Source organism: Gymnodraco acuticeps, unplaced genomic scaffold (assembly GCF_902827175.1).
Source record: "Gymnodraco acuticeps unplaced genomic scaffold, fGymAcu1.1, whole genome shotgun sequence".
NCBI classification, from domain to species: domain Eukaryota; kingdom Metazoa; phylum Chordata; class Actinopteri; order Perciformes; family Bathydraconidae; genus Gymnodraco; species Gymnodraco acuticeps.
In genome coordinates this window covers 1,684,329-1,704,728 of record NW_022989819.1, presented here as the reverse complement: position 1 = coordinate 1,704,728, position 20,400 = coordinate 1,684,329, and the positions used below count along the sequence as shown (strand labels likewise).

The 20,400-nt window shown below is 41.0% G+C and overlaps 2 protein-coding genes across 3 annotated transcripts; both read right to left on the bottom strand.

Annotated features, from left to right (window-relative positions):
- Window positions 1–132: 132 nt before the first annotated feature.
- Window positions 133–5,400, bottom strand: mecr (mitochondrial trans-2-enoyl-CoA reductase). Its single transcript, XM_034233320.1, has 10 exons — window positions 4,697–5,400; window positions 4,001–4,098; window positions 3,776–3,907; window positions 2,383–2,526; window positions 1,460–1,562; window positions 1,178–1,280; window positions 1,019–1,092; window positions 653–713; window positions 501–573; window positions 133–423 (listed from the first exon to the last, which is right to left on the bottom strand). Exons 1-10 carry the CDS (start codon window positions 4,879–4,881, stop codon window positions 260–262), a joined length of 1,137 nt encoding a protein of 378 aa, XP_034089211.1. The 5' UTR covers window positions 4,882–5,400; the 3' UTR covers window positions 133–259.
- Window positions 5,401–7,640: 2,240 nt separating this feature from the next.
- On the bottom strand, window positions 7,641–20,122 carry si:ch1073-284b18.2 (protein lin-28 homolog A). 2 transcript variants are annotated; one of them, XM_034233049.1, is made up of 4 exons: window positions 19,945–20,122; window positions 18,961–19,133; window positions 14,955–15,139; window positions 7,641–11,462 (listed from the first exon to the last, which is right to left on the bottom strand). In XM_034233049.1, the coding sequence occupies exons 1-4, from the start codon at window positions 19,952–19,954 to the stop codon at window positions 11,234–11,236; spliced, it is 597 nt and encodes a 198-aa protein (XP_034088940.1). In that variant the 5' UTR covers window positions 19,955–20,122; the 3' UTR covers window positions 7,641–11,233. The 2 variants fall into 2 exon arrangements, with proteins under 2 accessions (XP_034088940.1, XP_034088934.1); XM_034233043.1 differs by lacking the exon at window positions 19,945–20,122 and adding an exon at window positions 19,594–19,841.
- Between the last annotated feature and the right edge of the window lie 278 nt (window positions 20,123–20,400).

Genomic DNA, 20,400 nt, shown 5'->3' with positions numbered 1-20,400 from the left:
AATTAAACATTTACCATTTGATATGCTGCATTATCTTGGTTTTATAATGCTCCCTGTTATACCACATAGCTTTATAATACCTGTCGGTAAAATAAAAAATATCATAACGTGAAAGATGCTGGACTTTGAGCCTGTTGTGAGGACACATTTATTGATTATGTGCTTGAGCAGTGTATTTGATTCACACATTAACAATAATGTGGTAGTCTTCGGGTTACACTCTGGTCATGAGAGTGAAGTGATTAGTCAGTTGGTCTGTTCACATAATGAAGACCTGTTTAGCCGAGGTGAACGGCTGCATAGCTGCGTCCAGAGCTTTGTTGAAGTCTTGGAGGCTGACCTCAGTGCAGGCAGGAGCCGTCAGCTTCCCCTGCCGGATGAGCTGGCACAGTTCATCCAGCATGGCTTTGAAGGCCCTTCCATCTAAGAGGAAATGTCATATCATTCAATTTAGTCTTCAAGATTTATTTCACGAAAGAAGAAATGTAACGCCAACTCACCGCTCGAGTGATCTCTCTTCCACTGTGTGACCCAAAATCCCCGAACCTTCACATCCTTGAAAATAAGAGCGCTCTGCAGAGAACAAGTTAAGTTCAGTTTCTCTGTCAAATGTAATGTTAAACCTAGGAGGTCGTACAAGCTTTCATCTTACCACAGGAACAGTGACTGGCTTTTTGGCCATCCCTCCATACGTCACCATAGATCCTCCAAACCTGGAATCAATCAATCAATTAAGCTTTATTGTCCCCAAAGGGCAAATCAGAGGCCACATAAAGACAACAAATGGAGATAAAAGTACTGTACATTAGATAAAAAGTAAAACACTAATAACAAGACGTATAATGTAGATACAGCAGCAACTAAGACCAAAATAACAATTATTAACAGACATTAATTTAGAAATGAGTAAGTGCTAGTGTGTAAAAAATATCTTGGAAAATAGGCAATGTGGCATACTATAAACAGATATTTTCTTTAGTGTAAGATATTTTATCATGCCAATAAAGGTGATCCTCACTGAAGATGACGGAGCAGCTCTGTTGCACTCTGGCCTCCGACTCCATTCAGCGCCAGTTTAGGCTTTGGGCAGGTCTTAAAACAAAAATAAAACCCATTATTATATGATAAGTAACAGTGTTTGTCAACAAATACCCAAGATTTCTTCAGACCCACAGACCTTGAACAGTTCCCTCATCTCAGGCCGCCTCAGCGCTTCTTCTTTGATCACATGAGTGCCTCCGATGGCCTTCAGCCTATCACTGAGCTGTGTGAACTCTGGCCTTTGAAAAGGAAGAAACAATTAGGAAGTTCATTACACTCATAACACACACACAACTCTTTCTCTCCGTTACCTTTGGACAAAACACCTCATTATCTCAGTTATTAAGACTGATAACCTGAGCCAGTGATTAGGACTGAAACATTTAGCTTGTGAAGAGACATGATATACTCGAGTCACCTGTCTCTGACGACGTTGATAGTGTTGATTCCCCTCGCAGCAGCAATCTGTATCACAGCCTGCCCGACTCCACTGTTGGCTGCGTTCTGGATCACAGAATCGCCTGCAAGAGCAACACATCGAGGAAAACTGTCACAAGATGACTAACACAGCTGCACAGCGTGTGGTGTTTTAGAGATAACTGAGGCAGGATTAGTGCATACTCAGATCTACTCCAGATCAGTACTTAACAGGTTTATAATGCTTTGAAGGTGCAGAATTCTTTCTTAATCAACTTCAAACCCCAGTCCATACATTTAAACATTACGTGTCATTTGTTAGACGCTTGTATCCAAAGCGACTTGCATACATTCAGTACTGTGGACAATCCCCACAGGAACAATTTGGGGTGAAGTGTCTTGCCCAGGGACACAACGACATGCTGACTGCAGTGGGACTCGAACTTGCTACCCCCCTGATTCAAAGTCCAGCACACTATCCACTGAGCCACAGCCTCCCAAAGCAGTGACTTTAAATTAACCGACTGAAAAGTAGGAACTACTCTGGTTTGAAACACACATGATAACAAATGAAAATTGAATATTTAAAAATGGGGGTAGTTACATTATGACTGAGAGTTGGTGTTATGAGTTGGAGAAGATCAATTACTAACACACCACAAGGCCCTAAAAAAACAGCATCAATAGGGAAAAGGGAAGGCCTGAACACTTACTCCATCAACAAAAATGTATTACTTACAACATTTTGTTCCTATTTGGACCTTTGTCAAGTAAACATATAGCCAATAAAAAAACACTTGTTGAATAAAATGCAATTGCACCCAAAATGCCCCTTTAAAGTAGAATATTACTTTTGTAAAATATCTCTAGCTTCTATCTGTGTGAATCTTTAAAGAAAATAATGTTTTTTGGTGAGATAAATACCTGGCTTGAGCTCTTCAAAGTCAGAGAGCATCCTGAAGGCGGTGCAGGGGTTCACTCCCAGGGTTGCAGCAGACAGCAAGGGAATATCGTTAGGCAGCGAGATGACATCGCCCTCTGCTAGCACCGCCTCTGTCCTCCACGTGCCTGCTCACACAAACACACAGAAATCTTAAGAGATCATGTTGAAGACACAATTGTGACACTGTGGATTTATTCATGTGATTAATGCCCCGGCCACACGAGGACGAAAACGGCCGTTTGCGTTACTGTTTAGTGTCATATAGACCGTTCGGCCACACGAGGACGACCGCATACGGCACTAAACGACTGAGGAAACGATAACGGGTCCCAAGGTGGATAGAACGGCATACGCAACGCTCTGGGGGGTCAAACAGCTCCGTGTGTGCGCCCTATAAGATCATTTTCTGATAATGATTGCGCAATAGCCCCGCCTGTCCCCACCTCTGCTGCTCACCTCCGCGTACCCTGCGCCATTGCTGATGTGTTCCGCCACCAACAACAACAACAATGGCGGATCGCAGAGTTGCTATCGTGCTCCGGACGCTACTGACCATGCTACAGTTCTTTGTGCAACATCTACAGCAGACTTACACATCCGGGGGGGATTTTACTCGCTGCTTTTGTGGATATGTACTGCAGCTTCAGCGATCATTTTCTGATAATGATTGCGCAATAGCCCCGCCCCTCCCCACCTCTGCTGCTCACCCCCGCGTCAAAGTAAACTGCACACTGAATTCAGATTATTTATCTTTCTCTCGATATGGACATAAACGCGAGTGAAGTCTAATCTGACAGGCCGGAGACACCTCTCAAACTACCTAAACTAGTTATAAATATGTTTATTTTTACTGTCGGCCGGGTCACTCATTACTGGATCAGCTGCTGCATGAAACAGACACTGGCGCTGTCCAAAGAGAGGGAGGAAAAAGAGAGGCTCCGTGTATTTATATTATTATATTATATAGAGTCATTATTCATTTGTTTTAAAGCTCAATAAATAACAAAGAAGACCTTTGACCGGCACTTTTATAATTTTGTCAGAAGATTTAAACTTTAATACAAGTTGACTGGCGAAAAACTCTGCCCGGTTCCCTCGGCCCCCACCGCGGAGAATACACAGAAGGGCAACCATGACAACCATGCTTCTTCGCTGCTTTTGTGGAGGAAGTTACAGCGCCACGTACAGGCTCCTGCATATGTACTGAAGCTTCTCCAGCAGTTGGAGCTAAACGGAGCTGTCTCGTGTGGGCAGACACTATCCGGATAACTATTGCGTGTGGACGGAAGCTTGTTTGCGATTGCGTTTGCGTTAATCCTATGCGTTTAGCCGTTTTCGTCCTCGTGTGGCCGGGGTCTAAATCAGTTGTTTTACCTAGACCAGCATCTTTGTGAATAACCCAGTCTCCTGTTTTTAGGGAGGTTACGTTGCGGCCCACTTCTACCACCTGGGCCACGCCTTCGTTGCCCCCAACAGCTGGGAGGTCAGGGAGGATGGCATAAGTACCTGATGGGAATATACTCAATAAGTCATTTTCAACAACAAAAAATGTGTTTGGTTTTCTTGGTTATATTCTTACTGTTGGTTTTGTTTTGTTACCTTGAATCATGTTGATGTCAGCTGGGTTGATTGGAGCTGCCAGCATTTTAACCAGAACATCATTTTCACCTATAGGGGGCAGATCTACATCCTCTAACCTGACAACCAAAAAAAACCTTGCATGTATTGAAGCTTGTATACATATAGTCATTTAAGGTTTGTACGAAAAATATCACATTTTGTCACAGATACAACAGGAAATCTTTCCAATGTGGCCCCTGGTGTTTATCAATAGGTGACTGGTGTAACATGTCTTACCAAATAAATATTGGCAACTTAAAAAGGGAAAATTGTAATCCTAAATCATACAGATATTTAAGAAAAAGCAGGCTTAGTATCCAAGATATTCCATACCATACAAATCCTAGACAATTGATGAACACATTGATCAATAATGAAAAAGGCTGCTCGTTAAAGCCCTAAATAAAATTGTATTCAGTTTAGCTATAACGCTCACTAATTAGTTTTAAGCAGAAGGCACAAAACTAAAATCCTCATCTTCAGAACTTAAAAAGTTTAAGTACTATTTGAAAATCATTTTTGATAAAGCATATTTCACGTTTTCTTTGGGAAATGCACGCCTGTTTATTCGCCCCACCTCCAATACAGAGCATCTCAAGCCACATATCAACTGTAGCTATTGCATTTACATGTGTCAATGTCATATAAACAATGCATTTATTTAAACGGACTTACTGTACGACTTTAGAAGGGTCTCCGTGGTTCCTGAACTGAAGAGCCTTGCATGTTTGTGCTGCAGCTGAATGACTGAAAAGAGACACGTTTTCTCTGTGCTTTGAACATTTTAAAAGAGCAGCAGCAACGCTTCTTCTGCTCACTGTCAGACTTCCTAAACACACTGTGTGAAAGGGCAGCCACATTGTAAACCCAGCAGTTCACTTAAATAGACAAATAACCCCCACTAAGCCAAACTATTTATCATTTGAACTAGTGATGGCAGTTTGACACTGAAGCTTCGAACGGAGCTTCAACCCTGGCCTTCCTATTTCATGGAAGCAGTGCTTCGAAGCTTGCGTCAAATCACGTGACATATGACGTCAGAAGCAGCAACTGCTTCAAATCACGTGACATCCGAAATTGTAGTATCATTATCGAGCAAGCCAGGAAGAAAGATAGGTAGTTCTGGCTCGGGAAACACTTCGAAATGTGGAAAAGTTGTGAACATAAAGACAATAATCATTAATATAAAAACAGTCCAATATTTAAAGGAATAGATAACCCAGTGGGTACAGCCGGCGGCCCATGCGATGACCTCCGCGCAGCTGGTTCAAAGCAAAGGATGTACTTTTAATCATTGTTTTTCAACTTTAATAACTGATAAAAGGCCCTCTCCTCCCAAACAAAATGTCCATCACTCTCTAGTCTCTTCTCAATAACCCAATACACACAATTATCAATCTTTAATTGCAAATAGAACATGATATTCAGTCTTAGTGTGTGTGTGCATCGAATATTTTTATAATAAAACCCACTGCAGCCTTGCCCTTCGCCAGGAGAGGTCGCTGTAACTGAAGCTTCGAGAAATGAACCTATTTCCGACACGTCCAAGTGGTTCGATGCTTCGATGTTAGCATTCCTCTCACTGTGCGGCCATATTGGATTTGAGGTTGTGCCATTGAAACATAAACAGAGAACAGCGCCTCTTGTGGTTAAACACTGGTATTCGCAAGACACAGTACTTTTGGTTGAGTACCAGCAAAAGAGGAACTCGTGTTTTTTCTGAGTATTCACTGCGAAGTAACAACGTTTCTCATTATTTGCAACACCGGGGTAATGAAACTCAGCATATTCACTCAAATGCGGATCCATGTTGTGGTGTATTTCCTGGAAGTCTTCTAAATACTTTTCATTCAGTACATTTAACAAGGAAGTATTATAAGACTGCAACACGTGAAATTGTAAATAGAATAACACAATTGAAGGATTTAGATTGGATTAAACTATTTAAAACATATTTTATCATGATTGTTATGATGCCATCAAAAATGTAGGACTCGTGATTTCATCTTCATATCTATGTATGTCAAACAAATAAATAATACATGTAGGCTACAATGAATAGTTTAAGGTGAAAAGCAGTCAATTCTCATTTCTAATGAATTAATGTGTGTTATTTTGCTTGATAAAGAACTCAAAGGATGAATTGACTAGTCTGGTTTTACGTATTTGGCCTTCATTTTCTGTTAAAGTTCCAGCACAGTCTCTTCCGTTTACACTGCAATATTTGAATGTTAATTATGGCTTACCTTTAATTATTATTTTTTGAATTCAAAGTGTATTGCTATTTTAATATTTCAGCATTTCAATCAGGAGAGACCTCATTTTATTTTAAGAACATTTATTGACACATGTCATATGACAAATGTTAAGTCGACTCGTTGGCGATTAGACCCCGATTCTGAAATCGTAGAGGGGGAAATGCAGCCGTGAGCATATAGGGAACCCCCCGGGGTCTAGACACTGGTGATGATGCTGAAGATCTGGATTTGATGAGGAGATGGGATGAAGAGGAGGTGTGATGAGGTTTTTGGATTAACTATCCTGGCACTGGATATGATGAAAGGAGGTGGATGGGGAGGAGGCGGGCGGCAGCATGAACACCTGAAATCACAGCTGACCGCAGGAGAGAGGAGAACCATTTTAAAGTTTGGCTGCAGCTCAGTGATTGGCTGCTGGTCTGGAGAATGAGGTGAATGTAATAGGTTATAGACAACGCCCGTGATGAGCTGATTATATGTAGTTGCGGAGTGTTAAGGAAATCTTAGACCTATAGTCAATACTGTGGAGATATACAAATCAGAATGATCAATCAATAAACTGGTGAAACAAACAGAGTTGTCTTTCTGGTTCTTTATTCGAGGCCTCGAAGGTACAGGTCTCACAGAGTACAGAGTATTCTGGAAGAGTGCACACAGAGGCAAGTGTGTGTGTAGGTTTTATAGGATCTTGACAGTTCAACAAGACTTCGTCACCTTTCACTGTGGCAGGGCTGGATGGAGAGATAAGCTACGCCTGCTTTCCAGAGGAACATAAACTGTACATTGCTAATATAGTAAATCAGGAACTGGTTAAAGTGAGGAAATCAGGAACTCATTGTGGAACAGGCAACAAACACAGGAACTTGTTCAAGACATGTCTGTGTTTGTCACCCAGATACTCTTAAGGTTAATCATAAGTCTAGCAAAGGACATAAACTGAAATACATCATGGAACAACTGCATTTGGTTTGACCATATTAGGTAACATATAAAATGTGCCACTACAGGAGTGAATGTATATATAAGTCTTCCTGAAAGAACTTGCGCTGAGCTTCATTCAAACTGACTTGTAGAATAAACATCTCAATCTGAAGGACCTGCCACATCATTACAATGAAATGCTTGGTATCATTTTATAAATAGGCCCATTTTGTGTTCTAAAGATTGCCTTCATTAATAAATGTGTGTGGGTGGTCTATAGAGAAATCAATTTGACTCCATCCTAAGGAGCCAGTCTGCCGATGAGTACTTTTACTTTTGAAACCATAATACACCCTGCCGATAAAATGTGTTGAAAAATATTTTCAATCAAGGATTTTCTCTTTGTAAGAGCAGGAGAACCAAATCAGACACAAGACACATGAATATTGACATATTTACTAGGAAATGGAGCAGATCTTTACATATAGAAACGTAATCACAGTAATACTTTGAAAAGCCTACATGCTGCTCATCATTGACAAACTAGCCATTAAATCAACATAAGATAGATCAAGATAGACGTAGTTTCATGGCAGTAAACATTGATACAATCATCAGTAATAAATGCACATATTTTTTGGAAGTAGCTCTAGCCAATAATCTTATAAAATACAACACCACAGATTAATGGCTGATGGTCACAAACAAGATGTACCATGAAAAGCACACATAGCGCAAACTGTGGTACAGGATGCTTCGATGTGCTTCAAATGTCTCCCTGAGCACATAGTCTTACAAATCCTTGGATTTTCAAGGTATATCTGACCCATTAAACATCCCACATTGAAATCACAATCACACACCACTGAGGGGTCGAACAGGTTTGTTGCAGTCAGAACGGACTTACTTCTAATGGATTAGTTTCCAAATGATACTTTGAAAACACCACTAAGTTCAGCAGAGTGTTGCAAACATTACAATACAACACTTTCATTCAACCTTTATCAAAGCAGTGGGTGTCAGAATCCAAGTCAGTGGTTTCGGGGATTTTAAACAAGGTTAGTTACAGATTGATCACAAAGTCATCCATGTGTGTCCCTTTTTAAATGGAGAGAAAGTAAAGTGTTCAAGCTAGAGAAAATACTGGCACTGCAATCATAAAAGGTCATTTCAACATAAAAATAGACAGAAATGTAAACCGTTCTATCTAATCAGAGCACTTTAACAATCTTTCTGTCAATCAAATCCTGAGTGTAGTCTTCAAAACTGTTTTTTTTTTTTTTAAATCAGGTATTAAACGTATATATATCATCACCTAACAGCAGAGTAGGAAAGTTTTTTTTTTAGTTTTCATCCATGACACATTCTTTTTGTCTTAAGCATTGATAGTCTGAAACACTAAAGTCTTGGCCATGTGTTGAGATGAGACAACCCCAGATTATATACTACTAGCCCCCATCCCCGTTACAATATTCTACTACATCCCCATCTACAACGATTATAGAGGAAAAAATACAATAATAGTGGAACATTTTCTTCATATCATGTCATATCACGGCAGGTTAGGTCAAAGAGGAGAACATAAGATCATCATCACACGGGAGGCATGGAAAGATGACAAAGTATAAAAGTCACGCATAAAAATCTCAACGTGACCATTTCACTAATTATTGTTTTTTTGGGCCACAATCCTATTTATTTTTTTCTTACAAAAAGGTAAAACAAAATTGTTGCACCATCACATTACGAAACCCCCTTTTACTTTGGCATCTTTATCATACGCTTCACATCGTGCGGATGAACATTCGGTCTCTACTTTTTCCTGAATAAACACTCCTCGACTCCTTCTAATCAATCTGAAGCATTCCCTGAGTTTTCAGATTGGCAATTCCTGAGGGGAGCCTAGGAGTGGGTTTTTTATTTATTTCAACCAACCAGCGACCGACTGTATGTGGTATATGAAAATCTAAAAAAATACAATATAAAATATGCAACATATATTTGAAAGTAAAGATTGAAATGAATACAAAAATTAATTAATGCATCTTACACATGATTAGTGCAGAGTAACATTGCATTGGTTTTGGCATAGATAAGAATAACAACGGGCTCTCTTCTGAGAGGCTCATTGTGAACAAAAAACAAAGAATTAAAGAAAGAAAAATCATACAAGGCAAAAAAAGTAAAAACAAACTCACAGTTACCGTCACTCCTCATAATACTATGTACCTGCACATAATTGACTGTATAATGTTACTTGTGCGTTGCAATATATTACTGTTCAATACTGCTTTGAACTATTGTTAAGGACAATGATTTATCAAGCACTTTTGTACACAGCAATACAAGTACCTGGATGTTAAAATGTGTTAGCCAAATATATTCTCATGTCACATATAGCTTTGAATGACATTTGGTTGCTGAGAGGCTTCAACAGGAGCAGAAGGGGGAAGCTGCAGCACTCTTGGATGAAAATAAATAAGTAGAATGACTTTTTTAAAAGGCTTTAGAATAACTTCACATATATATTAATTCGGTGTAAAAGTCGTGTCAGCGTCTCCTGTAGAACGGGAGTAAATCGCCGAGTCGCTAGCTAGTTCTACATGCTCCTCCGTGCAGGCTTGGTGTTCCTGAGCTATAACCCTCCTAAGGGTCATAGGGAGGTAATGTCTTAAATAACTACCTAGAAATGAATCACACTGAATATAAACAAAACACCAGCCATCCCACTGGCGACATCCTGTTTGATTCTGCCTCATTTTATTCAAGTATCAAGAGGAGAGCTAGTTGGACCCTCAGTATCTCAGTCCAGGTCAAGTATCTTATCAGAAGTGATGAGGTATCATATTTGTTGGAATTCTATCAAATCCAAGTTGAGGTTTTTATAAAATGTCAGTACGATTTTTACACTTCAGCCATTGATGGAAATTAATTAAGCTCCCGGAAACATAAGAGAAACTTGACACCAAACTTAAAAGACTAAAACTACCGACTAATTGAGGGCCGGCCTACAAACAAAACGGACTTTCCTTGTCAAATAGTGTTGACCAAATGTTTTATCGTAATTATCTAAATTGATGTGCCCATCATATTCTCTATTTTTCCCAAACCTGACATTAACATGTTTTAGGAAAGGTGTTAAGTTCATCCTTAATTGGGGTTTTATTCATTTTATTGGAAATTCTGTGTAAATACTGTAGTGCAAAAAGGCTTTGATTTCATCCCAATAATCTCCAAAGCTGTATTATGAAAATATTTGGTTTACCATCAGCAGTTCGAATGAGTTTTGGTAGCAGACCATGAGGTAGATCGGCACATTTAGACAGCCAGCAAAAGGCTGGACGAAAATAATGAAAATGACAAAAAAATTAATCTGACCGACAGCTTGAAAAACCACTTCTGGTCTGACATTCATTTCGCCCCAGGATCACTGGATGGTCGATTGCAATATTGACATATGCCAATACATTGCCTAAAGCTATACCGTAAAACCCATCCCATATGTTTTCACAAACCCTCCCTCTCCCCATGCGATATGCAAAGTAACATTCATTACAGAGGTCCCAACTTTAAAGTCTCTGCCTTGTCGGATAGTCAGGTGTAACAGTCAGGAAGGAGACTAATTGGTAAGGCAGCAAAAGTGTAACTCTAATACTTAAACACACTTACTGAGTATTACGCAAAACAAATGAGGTAGACCACCCACTGTAAGGGCAGTTTCACATAAAAACAAAACATAGATTCTACTTAAAAAAGATAATCTGTTATATGGCACTACAATCTCAACGCCTTAAACAGCAGTGATTCGAACATTTAGAAAGCGTCCTGAGTGCAATAATACAGCAGTATTCCTGAGTGTTACACCAACGTAAAACAAATCAACAAAAACTTTAGCAACATTCTTCATCAGCATTTTTTTTTTTTTAACCTGAGGTAGTTTCAAAAGCAGCTTCGACAGGTGGAAGGGGATCCATGTGTCCCGTCTCACCATCGAAGCAGTTTGATTGGCCTCTGCTCTTCCCCGATAACTCGCCTAATCAGAGGCTTCGGGAGGGGGTGCCGCGAGGCTGTGCTCCTCCTCCTCCACGTTGTCTCCTTTCGAGGGGGACGGTTTTCCCTGAGATCCTGGTGACGACTGTTGTGCTTTGATTGGGCAGTTGGCAACCATGTGGTCGATGCTCTGGCAGAAATGGCACTTCTTGGGCTGGGGTGGCAACTTGCACTCTTTGGCATGGTGGTCCAGGTCTCCACAGTTATAGCACCTACAACAAGAACAGAGCAATAAATAAATTGCATGTACTGTGTGCTTGAGAATGCAATAATGTATTGTTTGGCCACTTTGGGGGTTGTGGAAAAGAAGCTTTGAACACAATAGAGACATCATTACAGGGGTTTAGGATGAAATAACAAACTACAAGTTCTATAGAACAACATTTGTACTCATTTAGAGACTTATTGGTGGCCACCTGGTCATTTTGAGGCCAATATTCACTCTAATTTATCTCAGTTTTTCATCTTATTCTTAAAAGGAAATATCTGACTCTTTAGCTGCTAAATACTGCTCTGATCTGTCTTTTACAGCTTTACAAAGGTCCTATAGAGCCATGGGAAACTAAAACAACCTCCTACAACCAACCTTTAAATATAAAGAAACACCTCCTAGAAGTCACAGTTGTTAATTGTATGAATGTCGTTTATTGGCTCGGTGGTTTTGGTACCCGTTTTGGCATTGAAAGAGAAGCCAGGTGAGCCAGGGAGTGAATCTTTTGGGTTGACCGCTCAAATGCAAGACATTGTAAGCCTCAGCGATATACCTCTTGGATTTGTATGCTATTAGGGGTCAAAACACTTTTTAATCAGTTAATCTCTGTGACGGAGCGGATCACATGAGTGACTGACTCCGCCACTGACAGCCGACACACACCAAACATTTCGGAGAAAAGACGGAGGCGCATCACTTCCGTGTTTTAAATTCCTGCAATGAACCATGCAATTTCTTATTTATTTTTGCGTTTCTTAATTATGGGGAATGATTATGTTAAGAGGTGGTTAACCTGTTAACATCCTGGGTCGGATGTGTATTTTGACAGTGTGGTTTTGAGCTAATTGTGTCACCTGTTGACGGTATACCTGTGGGAGGGGCTATGGGCTCAAAAGGGACGGAGTTTGGCCCTGGAAGGGATCACTCGGAAGAATGTTGCAGTAAAGGCAACAGCTGGGACATGTTTGGGAGTTTGTTGCAGAGAAGGCAACAGAACATGTTTACTCTGATGAGTGATGGAAGGCCTGTTTTGGTCTTTTATTTTGTTTGTTTAAGGTGTGCTGTTTCGTTATTTCTTCATTGCTGTTATAAATAAAGTTTTTTTTAGCTTAAAACAACCGACTAAGCCGTGTTTCGAACGGACAATTAGAACCCCGTCACAATCTCATAGGTCACTCGTGGCTTTTTTGGGTTGCCCACAAAGGCGTTTAGTCTTAACACAAAACATCTACATTAAATTGATTGCTAACCAGACACCATTGTCACTGAAATCCCAAATGCTTCAATACATTTTGAAACTGTAATTAATAATAGCTATATTCAATAAATGTGCTACCTCAAAACAGTATTTGGACACATTGAGTATTGAATGTTGATTGGCTTCCAAACTAATCTTCAGCAAATTCATCTCAAAACCAGCTTTCTAGTGTGAAAGTGCACAGTAAATATAAAACATCCAAATGAATAAACAATAACCAAAACACGATTTTGAGTAGAGGGGGATTTCAAGATGCTCCTTTTTGCCACTAGATGGCCACATTTCACCTGGAATGAATTGACATAAATCTTGCAAGGGGCATTTCAGGTCGCACCACACAGCTCAGAGGAGGAGCAAGCTACTACAGAAGGTCTAAAAACATGAGAAAGTGACCAAATGGCGCATTTTTTTTCATTTGAATCCTTAAAAGCAAGAAGATTTTCTCCAAAGTTGACCAATTAAGTGGACTATTATAGTCTTATGCAATAATTAACTGGCAAGTCTCTTATTACATGGACCTGGTATGGTTACCATGACTCATTTACTCAAGGTATCCCTAACAGCTTGTCCTATTTGTCAGTGTGTCACTGCAGAAAGCTTTCCGTTGGCCTCCATTGTACCAAAGTAAGACATGTGTTTCATTGGCATTGAACTTTAGAAATGGACAACTATAAAGGCGTCAGCGGGAGCCATCACGGGGGCCATCGACCAACCTCTGTTCAAACATAACACTAAAGAATGGCCACGCGTGCAGGGGCGTAAGACAGATGGGCGTGGGGTGATCACTCTGTGCCACTGCGGACCCCCTGCCACCATTGTAGTAGCAGATGATGTTTGAACGGGGCGGCTGCTGAGGGGTCAGTGTGGCTGTTGGGGCCGGTGTGAAGGTCTAAACCATCACTTCACAGAAGCTCCCCACATCAGCATCCATCAGGAGGAAAGTGGAGGGAAGGGGAAGTGGTCCCTTTGTCTAAAAAAGCTGCAGTAATGACCTCTGAACCCTGCCCTCCCCGCCCTCTCCTTACTTCTCTAACCCCCCAATCCCATCCCAGCCCCCAGTCCCTCCTTTGCATTTACTCATACGATGTTGCCATGGTAGCAGTGACCTTTCACCCCCTCGCCCGGGCTCTTACATCTGTTATCAATTAAATGGACAGGAGATTTTTTTCCCCACCCTTACTCATATATATACACAAGCACTCACAAAGGTGGTCTTATAACATGTTGGACGGAAAAACAGCTGTTCACTTTGATGGTGGTGGTGGCAAAACCACCCTTGTATCAAAAGAGATCCATGGTCTTGATCAATCAATCACAAACCAATGAAATCCAGTTGCATATTGAAATACGCTATAGGGGAACGATATCTTATCCATGGATCAGTGTGGTCCAGGGAGAGGTATTGAGCCACAGCAGGCCTCCCAGGACTCTTTGAGGTGGTAATGATCTCTGTTCTCACACCGGCTACTCTCTGGCTCTAATCACAACTGACAGAGAGGTGAAGTTGATACACCTCTAACCCTACATCGATATTCAAAGAAGGACCTAAGAATCAAGGTCCCTGTGGCTCTACTTTCTTTCACTTGGCCGACAATGTTGCCTTTGCATGAAACCCTTGCATCTTCAGAAGAAATGCTTCAAAAATGTATCTTTGCAGATTGATCACCACCAGGAACACTTTAAACTAGGTTCAGATCAAATTAAAATATTTTGTAAAAGCACGTATTTTGCCGTGATGAGGAATGACCACAACATAAAGTTGGTATACTTGATAAAATAACTAAGCAAACACTCGACGATTTTTTCACATTATTCAAATTAAGATAATCTTCTTTGTTATGAGATTGGTTTCGGAGTAACAAATCACATTTGTGGTTGAGGAAGGGAGAGAGAGAGTCAGTGGGTGTGAATTCACCAGGGGCCAGCAGATTTAAACAGTTATTGATCCAGGTCACATGTCAAGCCTGCTGCTGTGACCCTTGCTAGGGCTAGAGGTGGGGGTTGGGGGTTGAGGAAGAGGAAGCAAAATGGGGAGAAACGAAAACGTCGTCGTATATCCGATCCCAACTGGAAACAACAAAGAGTCTACATGTTTGAAGACTCCTGAGAAATAAAGCCTCTAAGGGTGTCCAATGTAAAAGGTGAGTCATCGTTTCTTGGCCAATGAAAATCATACATCTCCACATTTGATTCAGATTTGTTTTAGATAAATAGAGGTTTTTTCCACTTTCTTACCTATCTCCCTTTGAGCGTCGCTTCTGGACCTTCTTGCCTTTGGGTCTCCTCTCGCTGCCCACACAGTGGATGCCATCGGGCCCGGTAACTTGCTGCGACTCCAGGCCCTTTGATGACTTCTTGAAGCTAAAATCGACCGCTTCGCCTTCTTTCAGGCTGCGGAAGCCCTCCATGTGCAACTTGCTCTGAAAGGAGACAAGAAAAAGGGTTCAGCATTAAAAATATTGTTTGGTGGGGGTTTTATTACGTGTAATGGTGACTGAGGTTTACCGAAACCTATGGCTTTTTCCCATGAAATTGATCTTATTGTAATATATGTAAAGAACTGATTGTGTTTTTCAGAAACTGCCATATGACCAACCAGTGTCCAAATCACCCCCCATTGAGCCTGTGAATACTTTAGAGCAACCCCCCACCCATTCCTAGCTGAGTGATACCATCAGAGCCCTACAGGACTTATCAGGTATTTTAATGTGATCATGATGTCCCACCTGATAAACAAACGCCACAAAGCTTGATGTCTCCCCCCTCCCTCTCTACTGATATTTACACACACACTATAACTTGAATAAAAAGGCACTGTTCTCTTAATGCTGCATTGTCTTTTTGCAGTGTTTGAGTGGTAAACCTGACGAGGATAACCTTCAACCCATCCCCCCTCCGGAGGAACGGCATTCCTCACTGCTGCCCCCACCCCATCTCTCTTCCCACCCACATCACAAAGCTCCACTAACACACTGACCACCACCACTAACCCTAAACTGCAGGATGCGGGGGTTAGTGCAGCGGTTGGGGGTGGGGTGAGAAGGCAGCGTGGTTCTCTGGGAGGTTGGGGGTCAGGGTGACATTCCTTGGATAGTTGTTTGGCAGAAAGACGTGGAAGATAAAAGTTAAAGGGAAAGCACAATTGATTGATATCTTCCTTTGATAACAGAACGTGAATGGCTAACATTTTTTGGGGAAATGAATGACATGATTTTATTGCATTTGCTTATAGTGAACATTTACTTTGCCTCCTGCTAAGTTACATATTCACTGAGACTATGTTCACCTGAACTGACCTTTGAGGTTTTCATACTTTCAAACCATGATGAAGGGAAGGGAAGGTGTGGAGCAGTTTTAAGGATAAAACTCAGATTGGTTATCAAAACATGGGAAACCCCTCTCTGAAATTCCCTTGGTGGGGTTGTGAGATTAATTTGTCACAACTATAGAAGCTGTTTACACAAGAATGAAGATCTATGATGTAGCAGGTTTGTTTTGATAAACATAATCCCATTTTCTTTATCTCATTTTTGAGTAAAGTCACATCCATACTTCTAATCATGAACGATGAGCTGCACTCTGTGTTTATCAAAACCACCGGAGATCAAAATGATCTTCTCAAAGCATCCAGTTTGATGTGAAGATAGTCTAGGCTTAGCTTTAAACTGAATCCAACAGAAGGATCCTGTAGGACGGTTTAGTAATTAAAGGATACAAGGGGGTAAGATAATAACTACTAATGTTGTATGCAATTAGAAAACAAAACCAAACAAAAGCACCGTCCTTTCTAATCCTGCGACAGTTGTGAGCATCTGCTGCAAAAGTAGTGAGCCATGACATCTGAGTGACAACAAGGACGTCCACAAAGCCTCAATCCCATCAGGCCTCTCTTCTTTGGTGACCGTTAACCCACTTCCTCTTCCATGTGTGACCTTCCCCACCCCCATGACAGACCCTCAATAGCCACATCAGGTTATCCACACACACAGTGCAGGTAGAGGGGCTTAACTTCAATTATGCAATGTTCAGGTGTATTTTAGGAGGTCTACTGTAAACTTTAACCTTTTCCCAGAATGTGTCTAGAAGCCAAGTGACGCAGAGAAAGACATCAGAGCCGAGGGGGACAAAAGCAGGGCTGCTGCTGAGACAAAGAGGGGCTCGGTCACGGCCGAGGGGTGCTTCATTCGGATGCATGGCTCTATTGTCCACCTGCACAAAGGCCAGAGGACCCTGGGAGTTCATTTTCCTGGACACGTGGCCACTAATTTTAGGGTTGAAGCATTTTACGTTGCCATTACCTCGCAGCATCTATCATTGACACGCGTCTCTCTTCCTTTTTCAGTGACAGAGATGGAAGTACGTCATTAGTTGCCCATTTCTTGTGAATATATTGAGAGCACAGTGTGGGGTTATTGCTGAGAATTAACCGTTTTCACTTTAAATGTAAGCAAAAATCAACTGTTTTCATCAAAGAAATTGAAGTTTTTTGTAGAGATGCAAATAATGACTGTTCACTTCTAGTAGAACATCTTGTGCATCTCAATTTTCTTGTTAAACTACCTGGGCACCAAACTGTAGGTTTCTGTCTCGTGTTGAACTCATGTTTTGATTTGCATTATGATTAATCAGGCACCCACTTCCTGAGTATAGTCAAATAATATTCCAGTTACAACGGCTGCAAAGAGCAATTTCTCAATATGCATCATCAAAAGCAGAGAGCCTGTAACACAGAGATGAGTAAGAGTGGGAAACTGGCTTCCACTTAAATTTCAAAATGCAGGTTTTTTAAGACTAAAATGTAACCTCATAAGGATATATATAGCATATAAAGTGATATCTTTAATAAAAAAAAGGGCACTGTGGGAGACAAATGTCCCCACAACATGAGGTCCTGGGGGGTCATGGCCTGGTGTGGCCAAGGGACATTTACCTAAAATAAACCCTGATATCTTCTTTCCTCTTTAAAGCTAGTATAACAGATGCCACACACACTGAGGGGGTTGAGCAGACATCAAAGGGCCTTTAATCACTTTATGACAGGAACCTTGAGGTGAATGAGCAGCTAGTGAGGACTCCTCTCATTCACATGCTAAGCTTTTATCTTATCAGACAGCAATGGAGACGCTCACCCACATGAGAAGTAGGGGGGAAATACACCCCCACCCCCCAAAGCTCTCTACCTCCCACTCGGTATGTAAGAAGGTAAATGAAGGCGTTGGGTAAATTTGGATGAACCGAGAAGTTTTCTTTTATCTCTTCAATTTGAGAAAGAAACAATGAAACCTTGAGTGGAAACATCACCAACCATAACATTCACAGTTAGATTTGGCCCACAAAATACCATCAGGGTGGTCATACATACATAAATGTGAAATTATTGTTAGCCTGGTGAAGACATATAAAAGGCAAAATCATTAATATTGCCAGACAAAGGTGTGTGTGTGTCTAATCATATTCTAACGTTTAAAAATAAGTGGTCAATAATCAATGTGGAGATAGTGTGCCTTTTCACTGAGGTCAAACAATGTATGACTAATTTGAAAAGCTTCCACTTTGTGAAAAGATGTAATGCTAAATGGGAAATCTACTCCTCATTTTCCAAACAAATGCTTAAGTTATATCGATGTTGAAATGGCATCAGGAGAGGATCAATTGAACGTTTCCTTCTTCTTAAAAGAGCAGTTTTCATGCAGCTCACACAGCACTCACTGAGATCTATATTCACCATCTTATAAGCATTGATGCCAGCCTATTGGAGCGTGCAAGCTCTAACCACAAGTTGGTTTCTACCTCACATAAAAAAAATCACGAGGGAGTCCGGCAGATCTCCTCTGGCTGCAACACGTGTTCCCTGATGGAGAAACACCCACCACACTACAAACAACACCCGGTTAAAACATCTCATTTAAATTAACTTGAATCAACCTTCATTGGGTATTGAGTATTAGGTTTTCGGTTAACTTAACATGGCTATTTTTTTGGGTATCGTTTTTCAAGGACTAATGACTCATTGGTGACTACTGACTAGTTTCAACAATGCAAAAAAAACCACACATTTATCTGTATTAGAAACGGGTGGGATGATCTCACTGTTGCTGGTTGGAAATCTCACTTAAAAGTGGATTTTCAGCTCCCTAGGTGTTGATACTTTTTTTGCAATGTTGAGATGCATCTCCAGTTTGGGGTTTCCGGCCATTGAATTTCACAATTTTCAAAAGGCACCGAGATAAAGTCATCCTACCTGATGGACAAATACGTCGACCGGTTCTTCCAGAGGCACTCCCTCCCGGTCCGTCATGGACAGGAACCCGAAGCCCATGCGGACGTTGAACCATTTGCACACGCCGACTCCGTGGAAAGACTGGCAGTCTTCCTCGGTGCACGGTCCTTCATCCTCCTCGGGTTTACACACTCCTGCAATACATAAAAAAGAAGCATTATTAATTAAAAACCTACTTATTTATCTCTTAAAATAATACTGTTTTCCAAAAAAAGGCTTAATTTCAATAGTGAAACTTTTCTCCCCTTTCTTTCGCGTCGCTGCATCACCAATCAATACAAATCAATGAAAGTAGTAACAAGCTGAGGCTGCGTTTTGGCTTAATTTCGATCATCACAAATGTCATAAAAGCAACTAAACAACATTATTTCTGAATGACTATCCCATTTTTCTGAGCTAAAAAGGCGATTTACAGGGTTTGCAGGATGTAATAATCTCTACAAAACCTATCGATAGTCGCTCGTATCGACCCTCACGTGCATGAACAATGCCTTTTAAATTCTCCACTACAATCAGGTAGCGAAAGCCCCGTCAGAAAACAAGTTAATTAACTCGTACAAAAACAGCAAAAAGCAGTTTATTTTGTTACTCCACCTGGGAATTCCTGGTTTGAAACGGAGCCCATGTCTTCAGTTCTGCCTTGAGTCAAAATAAGCACTCAAGCTACAGTATACTTTTTCTCTAGCCCTCAAACTGGGTAATCCTCACAGATTGCCACTTTCATGCAAAATGCAGCTAAAGCCAGAAACTGCGCAGTGAGAGGGAAAGCGGGAGAGGGAGGTAAACAAAAGGGGGCTGGCAACCTATTCCTCCTAAACAATGAGAGGTGGAGGGGGTGGGGGTCATCGGGCAGGATTTTTACTGAAGAATCCCCCCCTCAAAAAAAGGAAAAACTTGTAAAACAATGCAAGAAGAGATAACTCCACCCCAAAGCTCCCAACATACCTTCTGCCATGTTTGTGGGCCAGTTTACTCCTGGTGTCTTTCTTTCTTTCTTGCAAAGCCTTTTCCTCCTCTCTCTCTTCTGCAGTGGTCAGCTCGGTGTGTTGGTCAATACAAATGACCATTTCTCATCCAACAAACCCCCCACATACTCTCGGTCATGTCCACGTGATTCACAATTGTATTCCCCAAGGATGTATTGGATATTGTGTGATAGAAGGGCCCAGATGTGGGAAGTGACCAACACTCCTCACGAAAATACTTGGGTTTTAATGGTATTTCTTTCAGTTTTAAGAGACTCTCAGGAAGATACAGTGTCTTAAATATTTTTTACAAAATACCCTTTTGTTTGAAAATCACAATTTGTAGTAATGTGGTTGAAGGACAGGGCTTATTTCTGTATACAACAAGTTACACCTCCTTGAAAGGTATTTCTCAATGTCCAACACCCAATAGATA

Bases quoted from the DNA above. Each gene is read 5' to 3' on its own strand.
- mecr (XM_034233320.1), bottom strand. From the start codon at position 4,881: ATGTGGCTGCCCTTTCACACAGTGTGTTTAGGAAGTCTGACAGTGAGC. The intron at 4,099-4,696 runs GTAAGTCCGTTT...TTTGGTTGTCAG, and splicing joins GACCCTTCTAAAGTCGTACA to GTTAGAGGATGTAGATCTGC. The intron at 1,563-2,382 runs GTATTTATCTCA...TTGCTCTTGCAG, and splicing joins CTTTGAAGAGCTCAAGCCAG to GCGATTCTGTGATCCAGAAC.
- si:ch1073-284b18.2 (XM_034233043.1), bottom strand. From the start codon at position 19,624: ATGGGCTCCGTTTCAAACCAGGAATTCCCAG. The intron at 19,134-19,593 runs GTGGAGTAACAA...TATGTATTGCAG, and splicing joins TTCAAACCAGGAATTCCCAG to GAGTGTGTAAACCCGAGGAG. The intron at 15,140-18,960 runs GTAGGATGACTT...GTCTCCTTTCAG, and splicing joins TCGACGTATTTGTCCATCAG to AGCAAGTTGCACATGGAGGG.